The 23,193-nt window shown below is 39.0% G+C and overlaps 1 protein-coding gene across 1 annotated transcript; it reads right to left on the reverse strand.

The window, feature by feature from the left end:
- Window positions 1-4,494: 4,494 nt before the first annotated feature.
- On the reverse strand, window positions 4,495-23,193 carry LOC139149769 (monocarboxylate transporter 2-like). Its single transcript, XM_070721742.1, has 6 exons — window positions 23,060-23,193; window positions 21,104-21,349; window positions 9,904-10,047; window positions 8,324-9,220; window positions 6,849-7,080; window positions 4,495-5,823 (listed from the first exon to the last, which is right to left on the reverse strand). Exons 2-5 carry the CDS (start codon window positions 21,309-21,311, stop codon window positions 6,893-6,895), a joined length of 1,437 nt encoding a protein of 478 aa, XP_070577843.1. The 5' UTR covers window positions 21,312-21,349; window positions 23,060-23,193; the 3' UTR covers window positions 4,495-5,823; window positions 6,849-6,892.

A 23,193-nucleotide genomic window follows, 5' to 3' on the forward strand; every position in this document is an offset into this window, starting at 1 on the left:
GCTTATATCTGAAGAAGAAAGAGTATACAGTTAATTTCCGTAAACGCATTGACAGGCTAGAAGCTAACTATTCAATATTCAACGTGAGTGGTGAACGCAGAATGCAATGCGCATGCACTCGGAACAGCGATAACTTTCTGACATCATTACAATAATGGTTCTTTTACCTTTGATAATATGATTAAGGTAGTATGCCCCTCGAAGGTGAAAGATTTAAACTTTCCTCAAACTTTCGTGAATGAAACTTTCAACCATTCTCTCACCAAATCAAGAATAAAAATCAGTGGTCACCGTGCAAAGTTTGGTAGTAGAGAAACAAATTACCAAATATTTATCGAAATTTGAAATTCAAAATGGCCGCCACCCTTCTGTTATATCTGTGGGAGAAAATAACTAAGTCTGTGAGAACTTTTCTTTCTGCAAGAGCTGTAAAATGAGCCCCCACAAGTGGTAGACTAGAAAATACTGTAAAAGCTTGAGAATCCGAAGATCTGTCTCCCAGGAGCAGTCTACCTTAAATTTACTTTGCATTATCACACTTCTGCGGAGGTAATACAGATATAACGTTTGCGGGAACCAAACGTGCGCCATTTCAGTCGTTCCAGTAAGAAACTTGTATATAAATCTGGTTAGGAAGGGACACCGTGGTTGTTTACTTGCTATTTTTCGGTCTTTGCATTTTATCGTGACAGCAGTTTAAACATATTGTGATTTATATAGCACTGGTGACGATGCTGTAATCCGTATTATTGTACATGGGACATAGCATATATGTATCAGCATGCCATAACTTGCTGCCATAGCTAGCTTAGATTACAACAACAACAGCCAATTTTCGAAAACTCTCCAATACGAAGAGACGATCAATAGATTGAAGCTAATAAAGCTGCTGATTGACGAGGTAACACTACGGTTACACACATTACATGGAAACACGGTTCTCCATCGAAGAGTCAAGTTGCGCCATGGTCAAATACAAGAATATCCAGACTCATGCAGACGTAGTGTTTAGATAGTCACCGATATAACCAACCATAACACTGTGTAGATGTTGAATGTGTTATCAATCGTTTAGAAATTCATCCTGTTCCTGATGTAACGTGACGATGACATGCAAACATGGACTGAGTTTCCTTCATGTAATTTTAACCGTTTAATATACACAAAAAAGTCACTTGTTAGATTATGGTCCCAACGAAAGGAAAACTGGGGAGAGTCGTATTTTACATTTAGTGAGTGAAGCTCCTGTACTGAACAAATGTACGTGAAATCTCGTCGTCATAAATTGCTCGACTGAGCATTCGCGAATTTAGGGCAGGCTTCTCGAGAGACGGGTGTACTCGGCTTGTTGGCCATGTATGAGAGGGCGTCTATGTCTCGTGGCAACATACATCACCAGAGGTAAATTTGCAAATTGAGAAAAAACGAAAGTCCTGTGATATTGATGTGCATACCCAAATTATTCTTGAGATTGTGTGATGAGGATTTACGCTCTCTTATAGCGTAAAGCAGTCGATGTAATAACCAACGTGATATTATCGTCATTTCGTGAGACTCCGAAATAAATATCTTGTTATAATTTCCCGACGATTTGAGGTCGAATGTGCAGGTGCGTACAGGTACAGGTGCAGGTGCGGCTTTGAACTGTGAAAGCAAAGCGTGGCAGAAATATCGATGACGGACAGAAAAAGCCCTATACATATTGAGTGCAACTCTTCACCCCAAATCTGGCAGTCTCCATTGGGCGAGCATAAACACCCATACATGTACAATAAATTCTGTAACTGATTCGACGCTTCCGTTTACGTCAGAGTGGACGCATGACACAGAAGGCTGCGTTGTTTTCATGCAAAAATTGTAGCCGTCTATTGTCTCTTACCTTGGCACAGCTGAATCGCCGTCGGTTTGAAGACATTTAAAAGCTCACGGGTTTCAATTTCGGGATGGGGTAGCGGATCATATCGTCCATTTTTGTTGTTCAACTATAGGTCAATCAAAAGGCAGATAAAAAAGATCCGCACAAAGGTGATGACAGCAGTCCAGCCACTTCTGATTAAATTTGCGTGCATCCGACAACGAATGCTTCATTATCAGCTTCGGTGTTTCTTAATTGGTGAAACGCATGATCAAATCGTAAATTATTGATCGATTAGAGTTTTCACACCCATCAACGATAGGACATTATCTTTTATGCTTTCCTTTTGTTGTTCTGGGGTATAGAGTAGTTTTTTTATTTATTTATTTTGCACAACATGATACATAAAATAACCAACAAAAAACAACAAAATCGTGCATGGACTACACAGAAATTTGCAAAGACTTATTTCCCCTGTGGTCCGAATTTAAAAAGACCGACAGACAAGAGAAAAGGCAATTAAACAATTGGACAACAAACTATAACAAACTTCCAAAAGATCTGTGAAAAGGAGTAAACACTCGGAAAAGTCACGATATCAAAATTAAAATGAAATCCCCCCTGAGACGAGACACAAAGGAATCTTGTAAATGCTTTTTTGCTTTCTGCTTAAAAATAGAATCTACATTCCCCATGTTACATGGAAGACTGTTCCACAACTGCGAAGCTGCGTACAGAAAACTTGTTTGAAAAAATTTAGCTCCTCTTGGGATAAAAGCAGAATTATTTCCAAGCCTTGTGTTACCATTTTGTCTCGTGACAACATTAGATGTAAGATATGATGGAGCTTGACCCCTTATGCATTAGATTCAGGTCCAGGTACGACACTCTTTGTTCCACACAAAGCCACCCTAGTTTTTCAAAGTGAGCCGATCCAATATGTTCCCTTGGGTGCATATCTAGAACAAACCTTGTGTAGCTTGTAGCCTATGTTTGCTGACAACCTTCAAAGCGTGATACCAGAAGGCACAGGCATAATCAAAAAGGCAATCAATGAGGCTGTTGGAGAGTAGTTTACATGCATTTCCTGTCCAACAGGTGACGTTTACGAAACAAAACCTTTAAACGGACGTTTGCCTTCTGAATTATCTGTTTGGCCATACTCTCTCCCGATAATGTCTGATCCAAATCTCACCCAAATCCTTCGCGATGACATTGGTATCATTACAGACTACACGTACTTCAAGCTTAGATTACCTTTTTAACAAATGATTTGCGCCAAAGAGAATTGATTCCGATATACCAAGATGTAAAGACAATTTGTTATCCACCAACCATTCATTCAAACTTTGTGCAATTCTAAGCTTCGTTCGTTTTGTATTTTACCAACATCCTTACCAGAGACCATCAGTTCCCAGTCATCAGCAAACAAAAGAAGTTTACACTCAACAGCAGAACACATATCTTTTACATATATATAGAAAACAGAACGGGACCCAGTATCGACCCTTAAGGAATCCCACAATTAATTTGATTAAATGATGACATATGACCTTTCACATTAGCCACCTGCTGTCTACCAGTCAGATAAGATCTGGGCAAAAGAACAGCATCGTGACTCAAACCCAGTTTTAAGCTTATCTGATAGGTTCCCATTATCCACGGTATCAAACGCTTTCTGAGTGTCTAAAAGCACCATCCCCGTTCGTTTTACCTGGTCAATTTGGTGTTTAATATAATCAGTGATGTAAATCAAGCATTTATCACTTGAGTACCCTGGTCTAAATCCTCATTGAATTCATAGAGTAACTTGTTTTTCAGAGGGTAGCCGGTCAAATATTATTCTCTCCATCACTTTAGAAACAAATCTTGTAATTGAAACTGGCCGATAATTACCTTAAAATGTTTGTCATTCTTTTTTGTAAACTGGGACAGCTTTGGCATTCTTTAAATCATTTGGAACAAATTGCCAATGGATGTATAAATTAATGACTTGAGTTAGTGGAACAGGAATCTGCTCAGCACCGTCTCTGAGAAATTTTGCTGGAATATTGTCCAAGCATGTCGATTGAGTGCTGTCAATAGAGGAAAGATGCTTACAAACAACAGAGTCACCAGCACGGAAAGTTTGAAACCATTTACTACAAACCCTTTATCGGAGTAAAAATGTTTGACGTGGTCTATGCCAAACTTACCAGACATGGGACGTGGTTTGTTGACAAGTGAAGAAGTTATTGTAATGAAAAAGTAGTTAAATCTCTGTGCAATGTTTGTTTTGTCAAAGCAGACTTCATTGCCTATAACCGAGCCAATATTTGTGAACGTAGAATCAACATTTTTTGAGAGGAGCTCCCACAAGTTTTCCAATATTTTCCAAAGTTCTGTGCCATTCTTTCCACAGTTGACTTATTTTGACTTGAAGAAATCGGATTTTGCACGTTTGATGAGTCTGGAAACCTTATTTCTCTGACGTCGAAACTTCTTAATAGGCTGTCCTCCCCGTGTTTTTTTTTTCAGTTTTCGAAATAAACGATCTCCCACTTTAATACCGTCTAAAATTTCAGAGTTAATCCATGGCTCAGACCATTGTTTTCCTCGGTCTTGTCACAGTCAATGACCTGATGCCAATCGACCTGTTCAGTGAATAAACCAGTGGAATAACCTTTAATTGATCTTATTTTGACTGTTGTATGTGAATCATTTACTAACTTTTCTGGTACAGTAAACATAATGATAGCTTATTCTGATTGGCAATACGCCAGATTGGCAAAGTTTGTCTCGATTTTAGGTCAAGATGAGGTCAATAATAGTAGAACTATGATCAGTGATTCTTGTAGGGTCACATATAAATTGTAAAAATGCAAAAATATTACAAAACTTCTAAAAATTTCTAATGTCATCGAACTGAACATTACAATTAAAGTACCAATTAAAATTGATTCTTGATCGGCAATGCAATGTGTCGTGAGTATATCTTCCAAACCCAAAAAGATGAAAAATTTTGGAGGTCTATAACAAGTTCCAATTAAAATCGGCTTTGACTTTGGCAGGAGCATATCAATCCATATGGCCTCTATGTTGTCATTTTGCAAATCAGTTCTCTGTCGGATCGTATGTACAAGCAAACTCCCCAACCTTCTCTATTACGATCATTCCTTTGTATGTCATATCAAGGTATATCAATCTCACTATCCGGTATGGAACTATCCAACCATGTTTCACTAACACCGATTATTGCTGCTTTAGATTCCCTGGCTAAGATCTTGATTTCTTCTAACTTTGGTAGTAAACTACGGGAATTGATATGAACAATATGGGGCCCTTTCTCTTGAACCAATCGTATGAACCTTTGTCTTTAAGGTTTCAACCATCGGGAATATATCTTCATAAGGGATAATCGGGTGGCAATCATGTTGTTCATCTGATATGTGCAAAAGAGAAAATACTTTGGAGCAAAAATGGTTACTTTATTGGCTAACAAAATTAGTGTCACCGAACTTTTTTTCCGGTTCGACTTTGACACTTAGGGACTACGTCATCGATCAGCTTGTTGAGGTATTAGTCAAAGTCCGATGGCAGAAAGATGACCTCTTCTTTGATGTCCTTTTCCCACAATATTGTCTGGAGGAATGTCTCTCGACAGGACTTCTCTCCGGATTTCATGGAAGTAAATAGTAAACCAGACTAACATTTAATTTGACAAAATAACAGCTTTTAACATTTGCATTAATTCAACAGCAAGGTCGATGACGTGTTCTGAACTGTACATTTTTTATACGAGATTTGAAAAGTTCAAACGACCTCCAAGAACAGGGTGTTGGCGGTTTTTCTCGCTCCCTCGTTGTCTTCTTCTAGGCATCGGTGAAGTAGCGGAGTTGACAACACTTGTAAAAGAAAGGCAACGGTCAATATGGCACCTGTAGCGTAGAATGCCACGTCGTAGTCACCGGTTGTGTCGAATGCGTCACCTGAAATGAAAAACGCAAATTTTCTGAAGGGCCTGGGTGGGGAATCATTTATCTTAAGAGGTCATGCCTCTTTTGTCGTTTCATTACAATACAACCCGGTTAATTTGATATAACAGCCACGAACAACTTACACCTGTGTGACACGATCTTGAACCTTTTACTGTTGTTACCAATAAACCAATTAAATTAGAAAAACCATTTCGATCACTGAAAAGCTACATCTAGCTGCGTTTTTAGGCGGATATTTCGTTCGTCCCAGAGATGTACTGTTATGTAGGGTTCGAAGGACTGACAGGTGTGCGTATGTGTGAACGACTCTTTTGGGATTGGACAATTCAAATACACTGTACCTGCATGGGTTATCCCGATGGACTGGCCACTGGTCTACATAGAGTTAGGGAGTGTTCACTTAATACCGCCTTGGGTTGGCCGGCAATACCCTGGGGGTCATGTAGTTTTCAAACAGCACAGAGGGAAGATTACTTGATTTCATAAGTATCCATCCCGTCAAAAAGCAGTTTAAGCGTTGAAAAATACTTTAGGAAACAAACATGTCGCTGCTCGATTTCATTCTCTGAAGTAATTTAACTGTAAATCTGAATAAAAGTATAATTATCTGTCACATGAACATGTTGCCTTGGCAACTCTATACAGGCTTGTCTTCTTAAAAATCGAGCTTACTGAGGGTAATGAACAATTTCTGCTACATGATTATTTGAAATATAGTTAGTTGTGTCAGGGAAAATATTTAATAGTTTACCTGTAGACTACCATGAGAAGTGAAATAATACCTTTAGGTGAAATTCCGACATCATAATTGTTGTCCTCATCTGAGGACAACAATTCCTGTATCATTTCATACAATATTTAGACAATTTTGGGACCAATCCTGACGGGTGTAGCATGCTAGCAGGGTACGCTTACCCATTCCGGACACCTGGTACCACCACTAACTATCAGTGGTTCACGATGGTCCTACTTATATTTGTAAATCACAATGTCCCATGGACCTGGTAATGTATTACCTTGAATGAAAATGATTATTGGACCAGTGTAACGTCATATTTCATCATTCAGCTTTTGTAATTTCGATTTCCTTCTCTAAGTCCATCTCTTCACTCTCTTTTTTCAGCTCCTTTGCAAGTTCAAGTTTGTGGAGAACTGGTTCAAGCAACATCAGCACAAAACTCAAGACTGCCAAAAATCCAGAAAACATGAAGGCGGCCTTAAATCCTCCAGTTTTGTCAATGAGCGTTCCTGAGCGGGAAGAACATAGGAAGATAAGCATGTCAGGAGAAAAAGGTCAACAGATACTTGAAAACTTTATTGCTTATACTGTAAATGACCTTACCATATAGCTATCACCCTATAATAATATATCAAAAGTTGAATGTGCCGAATTTTATCTCTTACACTCACGGGGAACTTCTTCATGCTGCGAGAACAACACTACGGCTCGAAGGATCGCCTAGCGACTTAAGTTTGCCAAAAAAAACGGTTAAAACATGCTAGTTGTAGGAGTGAGTGCAAAATTGATTAAAGCCCAACGAGCTAGCTGTGACTCTTGAAATTTGTTGACCTCAAAATATCTTCCTATTCTCTCCTGGTTTTCTCTGAATTCTATCTTCTGAAGGGATATGGCTTTTACTTCATTAGGAAACCATTCTTTTGTGAAACAATCGATAAGTAAATTCAAATTTTTACGGTCTTTTTGATTTCCCGATATATTAAAAATTGGTAATATTACAAAGGAAACAAAACATACAATGTCACAGTTGAAAACACTCATCTCAATGCTTTAGACTGGACTACTCTGTGCAGTTTATGTGAAAATTTCAGTGCACATAATTATGCACAGTATCCACAGTTTGTACTTTTCCGCATGGGGCCGTGATTTAATGTTTGGACCAACATTTAATCACATTGTATTCTTTGACAATCTTGTTCGAAATTGCATATACAGCCCCAGCGGTATAGTTACTGATAAGTACATACACACACCTACATTAGTACATTCTCACAAAGTTATGTTAGCTTGAAAGTAAAATCATAAAAATAATGCTAAAAGATACAGTTAGTGGAGCTATAAAGTAATGTCAGCTGGACATTTTTGTTGACTTTTAATGAATCATAAATAAAATAAATGTATTTACTGGGTAATGTACTGGCACGCACGTAGCCTACATCCTCATGTCTGTAACATGGGTGATTAATATTCAACGGAGATCCTTTCGGGTGTTTTGAAAATGATTTGGTTACATTTTTTGTTTTATGGCACTTACAGCCTTCAATACCTAACCAAATGAAAAAGCGTTTAATATTTTGCGCGTAAAAGAAAACTGATCTGCATCTATCCCTGTTAGTCTTCGATATACGTAACCTGTTAATGCTTAAAATGTGTTTGGGTTTTTTCGTTGTTTTGTTTTATATTTTTTCCCTTTCGTGGTCATAAGTAAAGCAAAGTGGATATTCAATAATGCAAATCAAAAAATTTAAATACCTGATATTACCGGTCCAAGAAATGTACCTGACCCGACGAATATCTGGGACAATCCGACTCCTGATTGAAACTTCTCATCCCCTACCATTCCTCTTATCAAGGCGGGGAAAAGCGCTGATGTTCCGGCCATACTCAAACCAGCAAACACAGCATAGGCAACAAAAGCCGCGTACGACTTGCCAGAGGGAATCAGGAAGTTGGCGACGGTGATAACCAACAGATGTATGCAGAGGAATTTCGTTGGTGTGAGTAAACCCGCGTTGGCTAAGATCCCCTGGAGAAGTCTTCCGAGGAAGTTGACCAAACCAAAGACAGACATCAGGTAAGCCGCCATCTTGAGTGGTATACCTCGAGACGTCGCATATGGCACCAAGAAAATGACAGAAGTGACGAACGACATTCCTATCAGAACGCAAATCACACAAATCAAGAGGTAACGATAAGACTTAAACACTGAAATATCCAAAGCCTTTGGCTTTCCATTTGAGGCACTGGCTTTAATTTCCTTGGTTCTACCCTTCCTCTTGGTGATCGTACTATCTTCTGATTCGGATGAATCAGACGCCGATTCAACATCCGTCGACTCAGCGTCAAGCCTTGAGATCGAATCTGCCTCAGAATCAGAACACGAGGATTCTTCGTCGGTTTCTACTTGGGTCGGATTGAGAGGTCTGAACAAAGCCGAACCAACAAGAATATTCATAGTCATTGCCCCCAGTAGAAAAAGTGAAGATCTCCAGCCGTACTTGTTTATCATTCGATTACAAAGAGGAGGAAATATGATGGTCCCGAGCGCCACGCCCGACAGTGAAACGGCAGTAGCCATGATGTATTTTTTCTTGAAGTACTGCGCGACAATGCCTAAACTGGGAACGAAGCCTAAACTAAAACCAAATCCTAAAATTAAAGAAGAGGAAAGAAATACGCCATTAATAAGCATTACTGAAGTCGAAATAGACTCTCTCTCCCTCTCCTCTCTCTCTCTCTCTCATTCTCTCTCTCTCTCTCTCTCTCTCTCTCTCTCTCTCTCTCTCTCTCTCTCTCTCTCTCCACTCCCCAAGGAAGAGTTGCATTTTATGTATTAAATTATATATGAAAATGTGACATGTAATGAATACAATAGTGTCGATACGAAATTGTGATTATAATAATGATATAAATGATAATTAAGAGAACATAAATACATATAATATTATGAAGAAAGGGTATACATTCATGATTTCTCATCTCATCTCATCTCATCTCATCTCTCATCTCATCTCATCTCATCTCGTCTAGATTTAGGTATGCAGTAGGGAGAGATGAGTAGAAAATCAGAAATTGGTCCAATATTTCTCAATGGTTTTTACAGCATGTCTGAAGATTGAGCTTGTTGTTGCGAATTTTGCCCGACATGAACAGCGCTTTAGCACAATTCTCTCTCCGACAAATCTATGCAATTAATGCAGGAAGAAACAAAATTTTAATTTCTGATAAACTTTATTTTTGTATCTTACACTGACAATTAGTCGACCTCTATTAATACACTGTCGGCATGTTAATAATGTTAATATATGTACGCTTAACTAGTGGTCCCTTACCTGTAAGGATGCCCATGAAAACGTAGAGAAATTTCAAACCCGGAGCGAAGGAGCTAATAATGAGACTCAGTGATGCCAGTACCCCGCCAACCATGGCGATGGGTCGACAACCTTTTGTGTTCGCTAAGCCAGCGCTGATGGGACCTGTTTTGAAAGGAAAGGGCTGAATTGTAAGATTTGTTTTGCGCGGCCTGGAAGGCTGTAGCGGGTATAAATTGAGACTTCAGTACTTGTTGAGCAAAATATAATAATTATATATATATCTATAATACATGTCTTGATTGTAAAGAGAAATCCATCGCCAAAGACGGTATTTGACACAGTGTCAGTGCAATAATGCACTTACTTGCGAGTACCACTTCAAAATGTCATAATTGTGCAATAGCTGCTATGGAGTACCATGACAAGATTGAAACAACCCGATGAAGAAATGAATCTTGACCTCTGTACAAGTAGCGATAAAATGCCCCAGTCTGTCGGTCACATTTGATCACATTTCGAAACAAACGAACATGTGCAAGTCATTATATATTTTCCTTTTACCAACTTTGAAAGAAATCAAATAGTGGACGAGCTATGATTGGTGGCATGAAAATTGCCACTTTTGATTGTATCGAAAATCAAATCACAAACTTGCACCAGGATTTTAAACAAATGTTTCACGGGGTTGTGGCACACGAACGGACTCGCGGACAGATGACGAAGGGTACAGATGAAGAAATGGAACCAATCTGTAACTACGTGAACTAAGTTTATGAACTTAAAGCACAATCTTAGAGCATATACAAACACACAAATTCTACAGCATATCAACGGAAAAGCATCTGGCGAGTGTTTCAGGAGGCTTGATAACCAACTTTTGATATAATTAAGGACGATTCAGAATTTACTTCCAGGGGGGGGGGTTGGAGGATTTCAGGGGGGGCACCCATTTTTCCCAAGAAAATTTAGGGGGGGCCAGACAAAAATACCACAATCTTTTAGGGGGGGGCCAAGGAAAAAAAACATCAATTCAATATTTGCCCAGAATTTCTGATCTCTACAAAAGAGAACCATAGACTCTACCTGGGTGACAGATAAACTCAACATGTTTAGTTAAACTCCTTTAGCTGCCAAATTCGGTAATATTCACAGTGGTTTGTTTTATGCATCTATAGCAGTATCTTGTTCTCCTCCCTGAAGCGTTATGAAATGTCCAGTATTTAGCATGTCAATACAAACCATACAGTGAACAGTCAGGGTGTTTTTGTTGAAAAGAGATCTCAGATCAAGTCCAGACTAGAATTCATTTATCAACAATAACAATGGTCATTTATGTTCACACTGGTATGTTGCTAAATACAGCATTGGGTGTTCTATGTAGTGATAGAATAACAAACAAATGCTGATACACAGAGATGAACATTGAACAAATGCTAAAAATTACAGCAAATGTCTTTTTAAGGTTGGGTTTACCTTGTAGCTTGTAAAGCAGTTGAAAGTTGCATGATAAAGAAGTGTTAATTTATGCAAATGTATGCAAATCACCCGATTTCTTGGCTTCTTTTGCCTCCCAATTTCAAAATTTCCAAAGAATTTAACTCCACTCCGGCTGGGTCAAATTTTCTGAAATTTCACATTATGTTTTTTAAATGCTGTATAACACAACAACTATCAATTGGTTTTGTTTGGTAATAAAGCTCTTACATTTTTAATAAGAGGCATTTTGAATAAGAGGCATTTTAATTTTGCTGATCATGATTTTAATCAATTATTAGAGTGTCAGTCTACGGCGCGCCAAATGTTTCAAAAATATTTATCGATTCGGTGCAAAAATAAACTGTCTTCTCGATTGAAATAAAAATTAGGTGTCATTACGGAAGGAAATAAGTAAGAAAAGTATAATTAAAAACCAAAAGACAGAAATGTCATTTAATACTTCATTTTAACTTGAGAATACAAAGCGTAATTAGGAAATAAACAATTTTCAACGATTTGAAAAAGTCATACATTCATACCTATCGACATACATACACGTATAATAGTTCGAGTAAAAGGTGCAATTAGTGCTGATTTTACAAAAAAAAAGTATAAGATGTTTACATTGGTACGTACACAAAAATCACAGGAAAATCACTAAAAAACCACTACTACCACTCGGAAAAAATATTACAAAAAATCAAAATGTGAACCACATACAGAAAATCATTATAAAGAATCAGACAAAAAAAGCCATGCATACATAAAATTATTTATGTACTTAAGAAAATTAAAAAGCAGTACGTCTCATAAAAAACGTATTGTAGATAATCAAAAATATAATATGAACCACCAGCCGCTTTAACAGTAAAGAGAGAAAATCACAGAAAAAATTCGGCAGTGATTGCTAGACAAAAGTGGACATCATCTACTAAAAAAAAAAAATTAAAAAAATAAAATAAAAATAAAAAAATAAAAAATGCCATGGACGCAGCAAATACAAAAAAAACGCGTGGGGCAGTGGAAAGAAAAAACAAATGAGCATGCACTCGCCACAGCAAAAAAAAAAAAAAGAAAAAAAGAAAAAAAGAAAAAAAAGAAAAAAAAAGAAAAAAAAGGAGCACTCGCCACAAAAAAAAAAAAAACCAAACGCGCGAAATTACAATTAATTTATTCAAAAAACTCATGATTCACGTTTCCTTCGATCGATGAATCCCCAACAGCCGGGAATCCGATCACCACATACTGCAATGTTTGACGAAATATTAATTGAGCATTTCAGTGATAACTTTGACATCTTGAATCCTAGCTCTGTTTGGCTGGGCCCTGCCAAGCAGAGCTACTTGAAACCGTACTTGATGAACTTCGTGCAGTATCACCTAAAGAACGTCCAGGTTAACAGTGAATAGTTCCAAAGAGTCAAGTTAACCGAGCCAATTTGAGACAGTCCACAGTTCAGATCACGAGCGAGGTGTACAACCCATGTCCCTTCATAGCAACACTGCGAACATATGGATGCCTTAGGTGCGGTACGGCAGGGGGCTCACATGCAAGCCTTGCACCGAGCCGCTCCGTTATATGATTTCTACACGGTTACGTGTGGTTCGATACATAGCGGCCGGCGGCCACCGCGTGGATTGCATACAACGCGGCGGCCGCTATGTATCGAACCACATGTAACCGTGGATTTCTACGATGGAATGAATTCAAAAACCATGGTAATAAACACCTGGTTGTTTGATAATTACTCGTCTATCCTCAAATATCACCCAAATCATTAAAAATGAATAGTTTTGAAGAAATCTGCCGCGTGTTGAGAGAACGTCCATCGTTTTCCGTGTGCGACAAGACGAGCGACGCAACGGCGAGTCTCAAAACCCGGACCGAGACGAGTCGAGACGAGACCATAATGACCCCTCAGGCCAGGCGTTGTAAATACATCATATATACAATACTACAGAAAGCTTGCAGTTTGTTGTGAGTGTCAAAGATCGACGCACAAAGCAAGAGATAGCACAATCAACGATTGGAACAACTGAAAAAAGATTTGTCGAGGATTTTTCAACTTGAGTTCAAGGCGAGCTCGAAACATGCGAACTGCGATGCGACGTCGGCATTTTGGCCTAAGCGATAAGCGCCAGATTCAGATTCTACATTGATATCTACTGTGAATTCAAAATAGGTAACCTTGTATTAGAAACATACATACAGGAGATTTAAGTAATCATTTTTTAGAAATTAGATTCACCATTTATAAACACATTATAGGAAAGTAAACTGGAAGCTCATAGGTTTAATTTTATGCCGTGGCTATTGACAGGCGCCTGTCAATAGACAAAAGTTGGCTATTGACACGCGGGACTTTTTTAGCCAAATTTTACCGGATTTTAGCGAAATAAACTTCCTCATGCTTCTCAGAATGTTTTCCTCTGCCATTTTGTTCGTAAGAATGAACAAAGTCGTCGTCCACGGTTCTTTTAATTGCAAAGGAAAAGCCGAAATATGAGGATAAGAGGTAATGCTATTGCAATTGGAGAGTCAGGAATTTCTCCTAAATGGCATCATCTTTTAAGAATAGTTCTGAGAATAATGTTATAAAGTAAACAAAACGTTTATTAGGTAAAAAAATCAATTTGTGGGGGCAAGGCGACTTTGCTTCCCCTGCAAACCTATTTGTCAAGTATAGATCCATATTGAAAACTTTTTTGCACATTGAAAAGGAAAGACATGATATTGAAAGTGATAGCAATGTTTACTACGATGTTTTAAGCGAGAAAAATTTTTTACCAAAATGTTTTAATTTCCGGGTACAGTTTTATCGTACCCAAGGTCATTGGCTTTACTATACCATGGAGGCAGCACACCAGTGCTGACCCGAACTGGAGGTCAAGGTTAAAATGTCGGCTCCCCGTGTTGAGACTCCTTGTATCTTTCTCTCTGGCTCTTGCCTCGCGTCGTTCTAGGCCGTGAAGTTAGGCTTCGGGTGCATTTTGCTTGCTATTTTGGATTAGCTGACGAAGCTTTAGAATGTTGTCACCATCGTAATAGTCGTTTCTCAATGCAGGCATGCGGAGTTATGTCGAAAGCGACCAAGCTGTCAATGTCGCGGCCATCGGAAATCACGATGCCTGTCATGACAGTTCTCTGACGTGAACTACTAAGATTTTCCGACTTTTACAATGCAAAACGGACCTCATCATCACTAAAGGGTGGCATTGTACCAAATAAGTATCACCAATCGGCAAAAATACGCGTATGCAGGACAGTGTGCGAAATTAAGAGAAAATAGCTTCAGGTCATAAGGGCCTGCACCAAGCCAAAGCTTCAGGTCCTTACAGAAAACTGCCGGTCCTCAGTAAATTCAGTTGTTAACGACCATTAACGTCAACTTCTCCACCAATACTATGCTTTTGAATGTTATAATACAGTATTTAATTTTTCGTGTCCTTTTATCAATAGAGTCAGTATTGTTCACATAGATGCAGAATAGTGTTGGTGAATGATCATGAAACATTCATCTACATAATCTGGAATCTGAAAAAGATCACAGCCCTCATCTTCCTCATTGTTATGCGCACACATTTATCAATGTTTTCCACCATGGGGGAGGGGGGACTATGGGACTAACAGGAGAATTTGACATTTTTCTAACCATGTCAAATACCCCACTCTCGGACTATAAAATGATGTCAAACACCCAGGGGCTGGGGAATACAGGCTCATGCACTGGCTACATGTGGCTGATGAAAGCGAGAAAGTTTGTCTCTCATGACTTTCTATGGGGAATGGTGTTCTCTACATTGCTGTGTACAAATGTACACTACACCAGGGCATGTGATATTGTGATTTGAAAATGGTTGGCAAGCTGAAAATCACTTCTGAAATTAGCCAACGCGAGTGGTAGAAGAGTGAGTGAATAACTTAGTACCTTGAAAACAGTCATAAGTGTATGAATAATTGTTTTATGCAAACATTGATTACCACGTCTTTTTTTAAACAGAAGGGAGAAAATATTTGGTACGTATTTTGATATGACGTATGGATTACTTTCGACATTTTTCAAAAAATAAATATGCTTAAATGTTGCCTCAGTTGCACTCATGAAGAAACAGGTGAAGTTATACTTTTAATTAAAAGGACAAGTATCGTAACCTTTTCTCGATTAGAGAAATTGCAGAATGGCAAACGCCACTCGCGGAAATGAATGCATATTTTCTGATCGAAAAGTTTTGCTTGAGCGATTATTGCTGGGTCTCGCCCTTTGAAAGCTTAAAGTTATTAAAATGACTCTGAAAAGTTTGACAGACACTCGTAAAATCTTTAAAGACATATTTTTTGCGACATTTAGGCCTACAGCCCAGGATGAGGGTGAGTTTTGCATGCCTGTCGTAAAACGGTACCGATATTGAAGCCCTACTCTCGGCCTCAGAGAGTATACACGAAGGCTCGTGCAACTCGACAAAACTTTTATGATAAAGCCGCTCTGTTTAATAAAATGTACACTTATTATAACGTCGATATATCGTGGTAACAGTCGGCCTTGTGAACTTTGGTTAAAGACCAACGAGCAAGCAAGATGTTCTAGCGGTCCACAAACAAACGCAGCGAAACGTGAACTTGATTGTCGACTGCAAGTAGCACAATTGGACTGTCGTGTAACATCTAGTCCTTGTATCGAGCGTAGTTCAAAACCATACAGGTAAAAAAAATACCTCCATGTTCAAAACCAAATATGATTAGTCAACAGCACTGTTCTCTTGGTAGGTTTTTGTCTTAAACTCTTCTATGAACCGTTTATGTTTTGAACGCTTGAATGGAAAATCAAAGCAAAGAAAACGGAGCGAGTCAGTTTGATAAAACGAAGGGCTGTATTATGTACATTTGTGTACATGTAAATTCCAAAGACTTAAAATGTAGAACTAGTGAAGTGGTACTGGGTGTTGTTGTCATATGACACAGATATGCTAACATTCCCAGGGTTACACTCACTAGACGAGTATTATTATAATATTGTATCGCATCGTTGCACCAACATGAAAATCAATTCATTCGATTGCTAGAATCTGCATGCACCGACATAATTCATACTGATCTGAATGTAATCAGCTGCACCATGCTATGCGCGTTGATCGGAGGGATTAGACTCTTCGTAAATGCAAAAAGTCGCAAGACAAAATTACTATGTTGCAAAATTGTCAACCCCCACCCCCTCCCCGTCTGGCGTACCATGGAGATCGAATTCCCCACTACCAGGACTCGAAGTGCGATCAATATCCCCTGTTGCCCCGCACTCCCACGGTGGAAAACATGATAGGTGTATGACATTCATGTCTGAATCACATGATTCAGAGTCAGTCATCATCTGCATCTGTTACAGGTCTTGACGGAGAAATTTTCATCATTTATTCCAAATTTCAGTCGGTCATAAGGACCGACATGTTGCTAAAAACTTTCGGCCCGACGAGAAACTGTCGGTCTCGGACCGTCGGACCGACGTTAATTTCGCACACTGATGCAGGACCGTGGTTGTGCTAGAGTGACACGGTGAACGCGTACGACATACCTTGCGTGACGGTTTTCGCTAGCATTGCAAAATATTAATTTTCCGACGTATTAGAACTTATTTTGTAATTACTACATGGCAGAACAATGTGTTCTTCATTTATGTGGAAGAAGAGCAGTTTATTTCACCAAAATGTGGTGAATTATGAAGAAAAACGTCCCGCGTGTCAATAGCCAACTTTTGTCTATTGACAGGCACCTATAGTGGCTCTGCACCATTTTTCTACATTACCGATACTATATAGTACATGTATGTTATGTGTGTGGAATCTGAGGCAGCCTCAGATTAAGATTCAAATTCGAAGAACTATGTAACCACTGACTAGAATGTACGAAAATGAACAAGCATTAGTCGATGGTTGGGGTGGGATATCACTTCTTTGACTAAGACAGAAGTGGATCAACGTCCTTTTTTTCCGTGGCATTGGTACAGATGATGCTGCCTTTGTGCAAAAAAACCCGTAACTTTTCTATCAGTAAGATAGGAGGTCTTTTGGTCTCGTCTCGACTCGTCTCGGTCCGGGTTTTCTGACTATAAACACGCCCTATGATGCAACGGCGATCCCTCAGGACCGGCACAAGCCTAACGAGTATGGCGAGAGTGTCCGGCCTTCGCAACGCCAGACACTCTCATTATACTCGCAGGGCTAGACCGGCACATACACCGTTACACGACATGTAGATCCCCATTGCAGAAAGCTTTATTTCCACACAGTCCAATATATGGAGCTACGATATTTGAGCAGTAGCCTATGCTGTAGCTCTGGGTGCCAGGGCGGTGAGTTACCGGCGTGATACGGTCTGGCCGTGTAACTCCGGTAACTCACAGCCCTAGCCCTGCCACCCAAAGCTCATTAATCAGTATACAGAGAAATAGCGGCTGCTTGATTAGCCCTACAGCTAATCGCCCCGCTGCGGAACACACAGCATCGTACGCAGGGCTACTGCTTGATCAGTGTCTGTCAAGTCGGGCGCGTTCGCGTTCTACATGTACTACTGAAAACGTTGCCTCGAATCTAAACGGAGTGTTTTAGCCGGAGAATTTTTTCCTTTGCCACACTCCGTTTAGAGGCTAAACCCACGGTTACGTGTGGTTCGATACATAGCGGCCGCCGCGTGGTATGCAATTTTACTATGCATACCCACACGGTGGCCGCTATGTGTCGAATCACACACGTAACCGTGGGCTAGCGGCTAGCCATCGTTTTGTTGGGGTAGGACTCCATGGTTTTGGCACAGACTGTCTATGGTTTTGGAGAGGCGGCCCTACACTGTACAGCGATGTGATCGCTGGTCGCCGGTGCGGCGTGTACTGTACTAGCGACGGGACCGCCGACCGCTGGCTTACCACCTCCAGGGGGTACATTGAGGCACGCAATGAGCGAGGGGACCACTGGCAGCCGACGAACCACCACGAATGTTTTGTCCACTTGTAACTGTTTAATATAGAATGGGACGTATCGGTAACTTGGACGTCCATGAGATGATATTGAAGACTAGAAGCTGAGAGTTCTCGCTGAAATACCCAAAATATCTTGTCCAACATTCGAGTGTGATGATCCAAAACCCTCTGGCACTAAACTCTAACAATCAGATTGAGAATTATTCAATTTACATGTTGGGCTTTTTCTGCGGGGTGTCCCACTCTGTTTTCTTTTCTCGAACGGGCCTCTTTTTTTCTACTGGTTTTTTTTTTTTTTTTTTTTTTGGGGGGGGGGGGTAACCTCGTTTTCATTTTTTTTTTTTTTTTTTTTTTTTTTTTTTTGGTAACCTCGTTTTGGTTTTTTTTTCAGGCTGACCTCGTTTTGGTTTCTTTTCAGCCTCAACGCCAGCGCGATCTCGGTCGACTTTTCAGTTGTGATTTTCTTTCTTTTTTTAGTCAGACCTGATGGTGGTTCGCTTTGTTTTTTTTAGTAGTGAAAGTACTATTTTTGGCTTTGTTTTTAAGCATTTCAATATTTTTTTTGTGTGTGCTTGATTTTTTTTTTTTTGCTTTTTTCCCTTATAATCAGCATTCATTGCACCTTTATATCAAATACACGTGTATGTGCGTCAATAAGTATGGGATTGTGGTATTTTAAAATTTTTGCAAACAGTTTATCTTCTCATTACGGTTTAACGGGTATTTTACGATTAAGTATTGCATAACATTCTCCCCTTTTTTGCAATAATACTTGTCTCGTTTATTTTCTTCCGCAATTCCATCGAATTTTTATTTCAATCGAGAACGACGGTTGCACGTCATCTTTATCTGTACAGACACATTCAAATATTTAATGACACATATTTTCAAACGAATGTTATTTTTGCGAAAAAGTACATTATTAAAATACAATGATATGGACGAAAGAAATTTTTTCTTTATTATTCATACACGTTTAATACTTTATTTAGAAAGAAAATTTGACAGTTTATTTTTACTCTATGACGATAAATATTTTTGAAACATTTGGCGCGCCGTAGTCAGTCTTTAAACCCCTACAATTTTAAAACGAGGATGGATAATGCCAAATAAAATAGTTGTTTTTCTACATGAATACTCTCCTTTCAAGTGAAATATTACATTTCAGAAAATACTGTCTAGATTTTGACTTAAATAAATTTTTATCATTAATACAAAAATTGAGGTTTTTTACCCCAAATATACACCCACTTCATCCTTTGAGTAAACTACTGCTACTGCTACTCTTCTTTTCTGCTCCTTTTTTCTATGTTTCATTCTCATCAATTTTACCCTTTCTAAATTTTTTGAATGTTCTACATAACTTTTTACAGTGCTTACATCTACTATAAACTTTTTGAAAATAAATTTATGGCCGTCTCATCTTCAAGGTGCTTTTCAGCGAATAGTTTTTTAATGTTGAAAATAAAAATATCATGTATTACTGTCAAAAATATATGGTGAAAAATTTACAAAAGGGTTGATTTTCCAATAATCCTGTATGTGCATCCAGAAGATCATGTGGCACTGCGCCAATGCTATGGTGTCGGATTGTTGAAATATTGTGTACACAAGAAATTTGCTGTAGTCCAAGAAGTGATCTCAGTGTGTATGAGGCTAGGAGAAATGTGGATAGGCTTACACATTGTGTATTGATGCTAATACTTATGTGTCCCATTCATTCTGATATGTATAATCAAAGATTTCACAGTGGCGGCTGGCAGAAAAGGCAAAAAAACAAATTAACATTTATTGTTTCGTGTCATCTGAAAACATGCGCATCATGACTATTTTAAAATTAAAGTTTGTTAAAAAAATTTGAAATATGCATGCTCTGTCAATTTTGAAAAATACTGCTGACAAAATGTGAATTTTGACTTGCACAGGGTTGTCGCATTTTAATATGAACATTGGATTGTGAATGGAATGAGCAGAATAAAATGTGAATTCATCTTTTGGATAAGGTGTTTTGTCCAAGAAATGTTCTAAATATTCCTCAGCATTTTTGCTTTCAGTGGCAGCTACTTGGTTTTATGATAACCAAATTAGAAAAAAAGAGAAAATTAAAAACAAGTTGGCTTTCACCAATTTTAATTCCTAATATTTAAAACTTTCACCGTGAGTCTGCAAATATTCAGCATCATCAAATGAAAATGTATGCTGAACGTGTGCATGTACATGTACATCTCACTTTCCAGAAATATCTGGATATCTGCAAATGATGTACCATTAAACTTCAAGATATATATCACTTTGCCAATTATCTGCTCCCTGATTTTCTGTTCACCATTTCTAACTGACATCTTTGCTTGTCTTTGTGTGCATCATATGTATCAGTGAGACATAACGAAAAAAGTATTCATATTAGTAATTAACTTTTCTTTAGAAATTTACAACCAGATATGTTTATTGCTACCCTTTCCAAAAGTGTGCCACTTGCAGTCCCTGCAAATCATTCTTTTTATAGTCACATAACCCTGAAATGATTTGCGATATCATCGATTAATGTCCACTAGGCCCTACAGTTCCTGCAACTTTTTAGACTAGATATGTCTATAATGTACCGTATAAGCATGCATGTATATATTAGGGGGGCCATGGAAAAAAAACAGGAAAGATGAGGGGGGGGCATAGATTTTTTCTATAATTTACTAGGGGGGCCATGGAAAAAATCACCGAGAAAATAGAAAATCCTCCACCCTCCCCCTGGAAGTAAATTCTGAATCGTCCCTTACTCACTCGTGAAGAAAATCATACTGAGCAGGAGGGCTCCAATGAGGGACACTGACTTGGCGCTGGCTTGAAAGTAGTCACGAAACTCAACAAAGAACACACCGAACGACTGCGGCAGCCCATTGGTGAAGAACAATGTGATGAAGGCACCGGCGGTAACGGCCCAACCCCAGCCTCCGTCGGGAGGGGGATTTGGTGGTCTGGCAGCGGCCATGGTTTCTTAGTGTTATATTGTCACCTAGTCGTTTATATCTGAAGAAGAAAGAGCATACTGTTAATTTCAATTAACGCATTGACAGAAGCTAACTATTCAATATTCAGCATAAGTTGTGAACGGAAAATTGAATGTGCATGCACTCGGAACGGCGACGATTTCCTGACATCATTACAACAATGGTTCTTCTCACATTTGGTAATATCGTTAAGGTAGTATGCGCCTCGAAAGTGAAAGATTTAAAGTTTTGCTCAAACTTTTCTCAATGAAACTTTCAACCGTTCTCTCACCCAATCACGAATAAAAATTCAGGGGTCACCGTGCAGAGTTTGGTACTAGAGAAACAAATTACCTGACATTTGCGGACATTTATATTTAAAATGGCCGCCATCCTTGTGGTTACTCTATGGGGAAAATATAATTCCGATTTCGAGGATAACGTTTACGGCAATTTAACGTGCGCCATTTCAGTCGTTCAAATAAGAAACTTGTATATCAATCTGGTTACGAAGAGACACCGTGGTAACCTTCGCATACTTGCTTTTTCTTGGTCTGTACAGTTTATCGTGTCTGTAGTTTGATCATTTTGTGATCCATAGAGCACCCGTCGGGTGACGATGCTATAAACATCTGTATTATTTCACATGGGACACCGCATATCAGCATGTCATGATGACATAAGTTGCTGCTAGCTAGCACAGGTAGGTTGAACAACGACACTAAACTTCCCCTCTCTAATACGAAGAGACTATTAATTAGTTGAAGAAAATTGCTCATTGACTAAGTTAGTCACACGGGTTACACACATGGAAACGCGGCTCTCCGTCGAAAAGCCAAGTTGCGCCATGGTCAAATACAAGAGTATCAAGGCACATGGAGACGTAGTGTACAGAAGGTCGCCGATATAACCAACCGAAACGCTGTGTAGATGTTGAATGTGTTATCAACCGTTTGGAAATTCATCTACTGGTCATGATGCAACGTGACCATGACATGCAAACATAGGCCGAGTTTCAGTAATGTAATTAACCGTTTCATATACCGACAAAAAGTCACTTGTCAGATTATGGTCCCAACGAAAGGAAAATTGGAGAGGGTCATATTTTACACTTAATAAGTAGTCTCCTGTACTGAACAAATGCACATAAAATCTCGTCGTCACAAATTTCCCAGCAAAGCATTTGTGAATTTAGGGCAGGCTTGCGGAAGATGAGTGTACTCGGCTTGTTGGCCATATGTGAGAGGGCGTCCATGTTGGATCCCGTGGCAACATATCTCTCCAGAAGTAAATTTGCAAATTGAGAAAAACGAAAGTCCAGTGATATTGATGTGCATACCCAAATTATTCTTGAGATTTTGTGATTAATATTTGCGCTCTCTTGTAGCGTAAAACAGTCTATGTAATCACCACCGTGACTTTATCGCCATTTCGTGCGACTCCGAAATAAATATCTTAAGTTATTATAATTTCGCGACGAATTGAGGTCGAATATACTCGTGCGCTGTGAACTATGAAAGCAAAGCGTGGCAGAAATATTGATGACAGACAGAAAAAGTCCTATACATGCTGATTTCAACTCTACACCCAAAAGCTCAGTCTTCACTTGACAAGCACAAACACCCACAGGCACAATAAATTCTGCAACTGATTTGACGCTTCTGTGTACGCCAGAGTGGACGCATGACGCAGAGGGCTGCGTTGTTTTCACGCTTTAAACTTGTAGCCGAATCTGTCTATTGTCCCTTACCTTAACGCTGCTCAGTCGCCGTGGGTTTGAAGACGCAATGCAATGAAAGCTCGACTCCGGGACTGATGGGTAACAATTTCTGGATAGCGTCGCAGATGATAACGTCCTTTTTTGTAGAAGTTTAACTCAGACGG

The sequence above is a fragment of the Ptychodera flava genome, chromosome 14, assembly GCF_041260155.1.
Source record: "Ptychodera flava strain L36383 chromosome 14, AS_Pfla_20210202, whole genome shotgun sequence".
NCBI lineage: Eukaryota > Metazoa > Hemichordata > Enteropneusta > Ptychoderidae > Ptychodera > Ptychodera flava.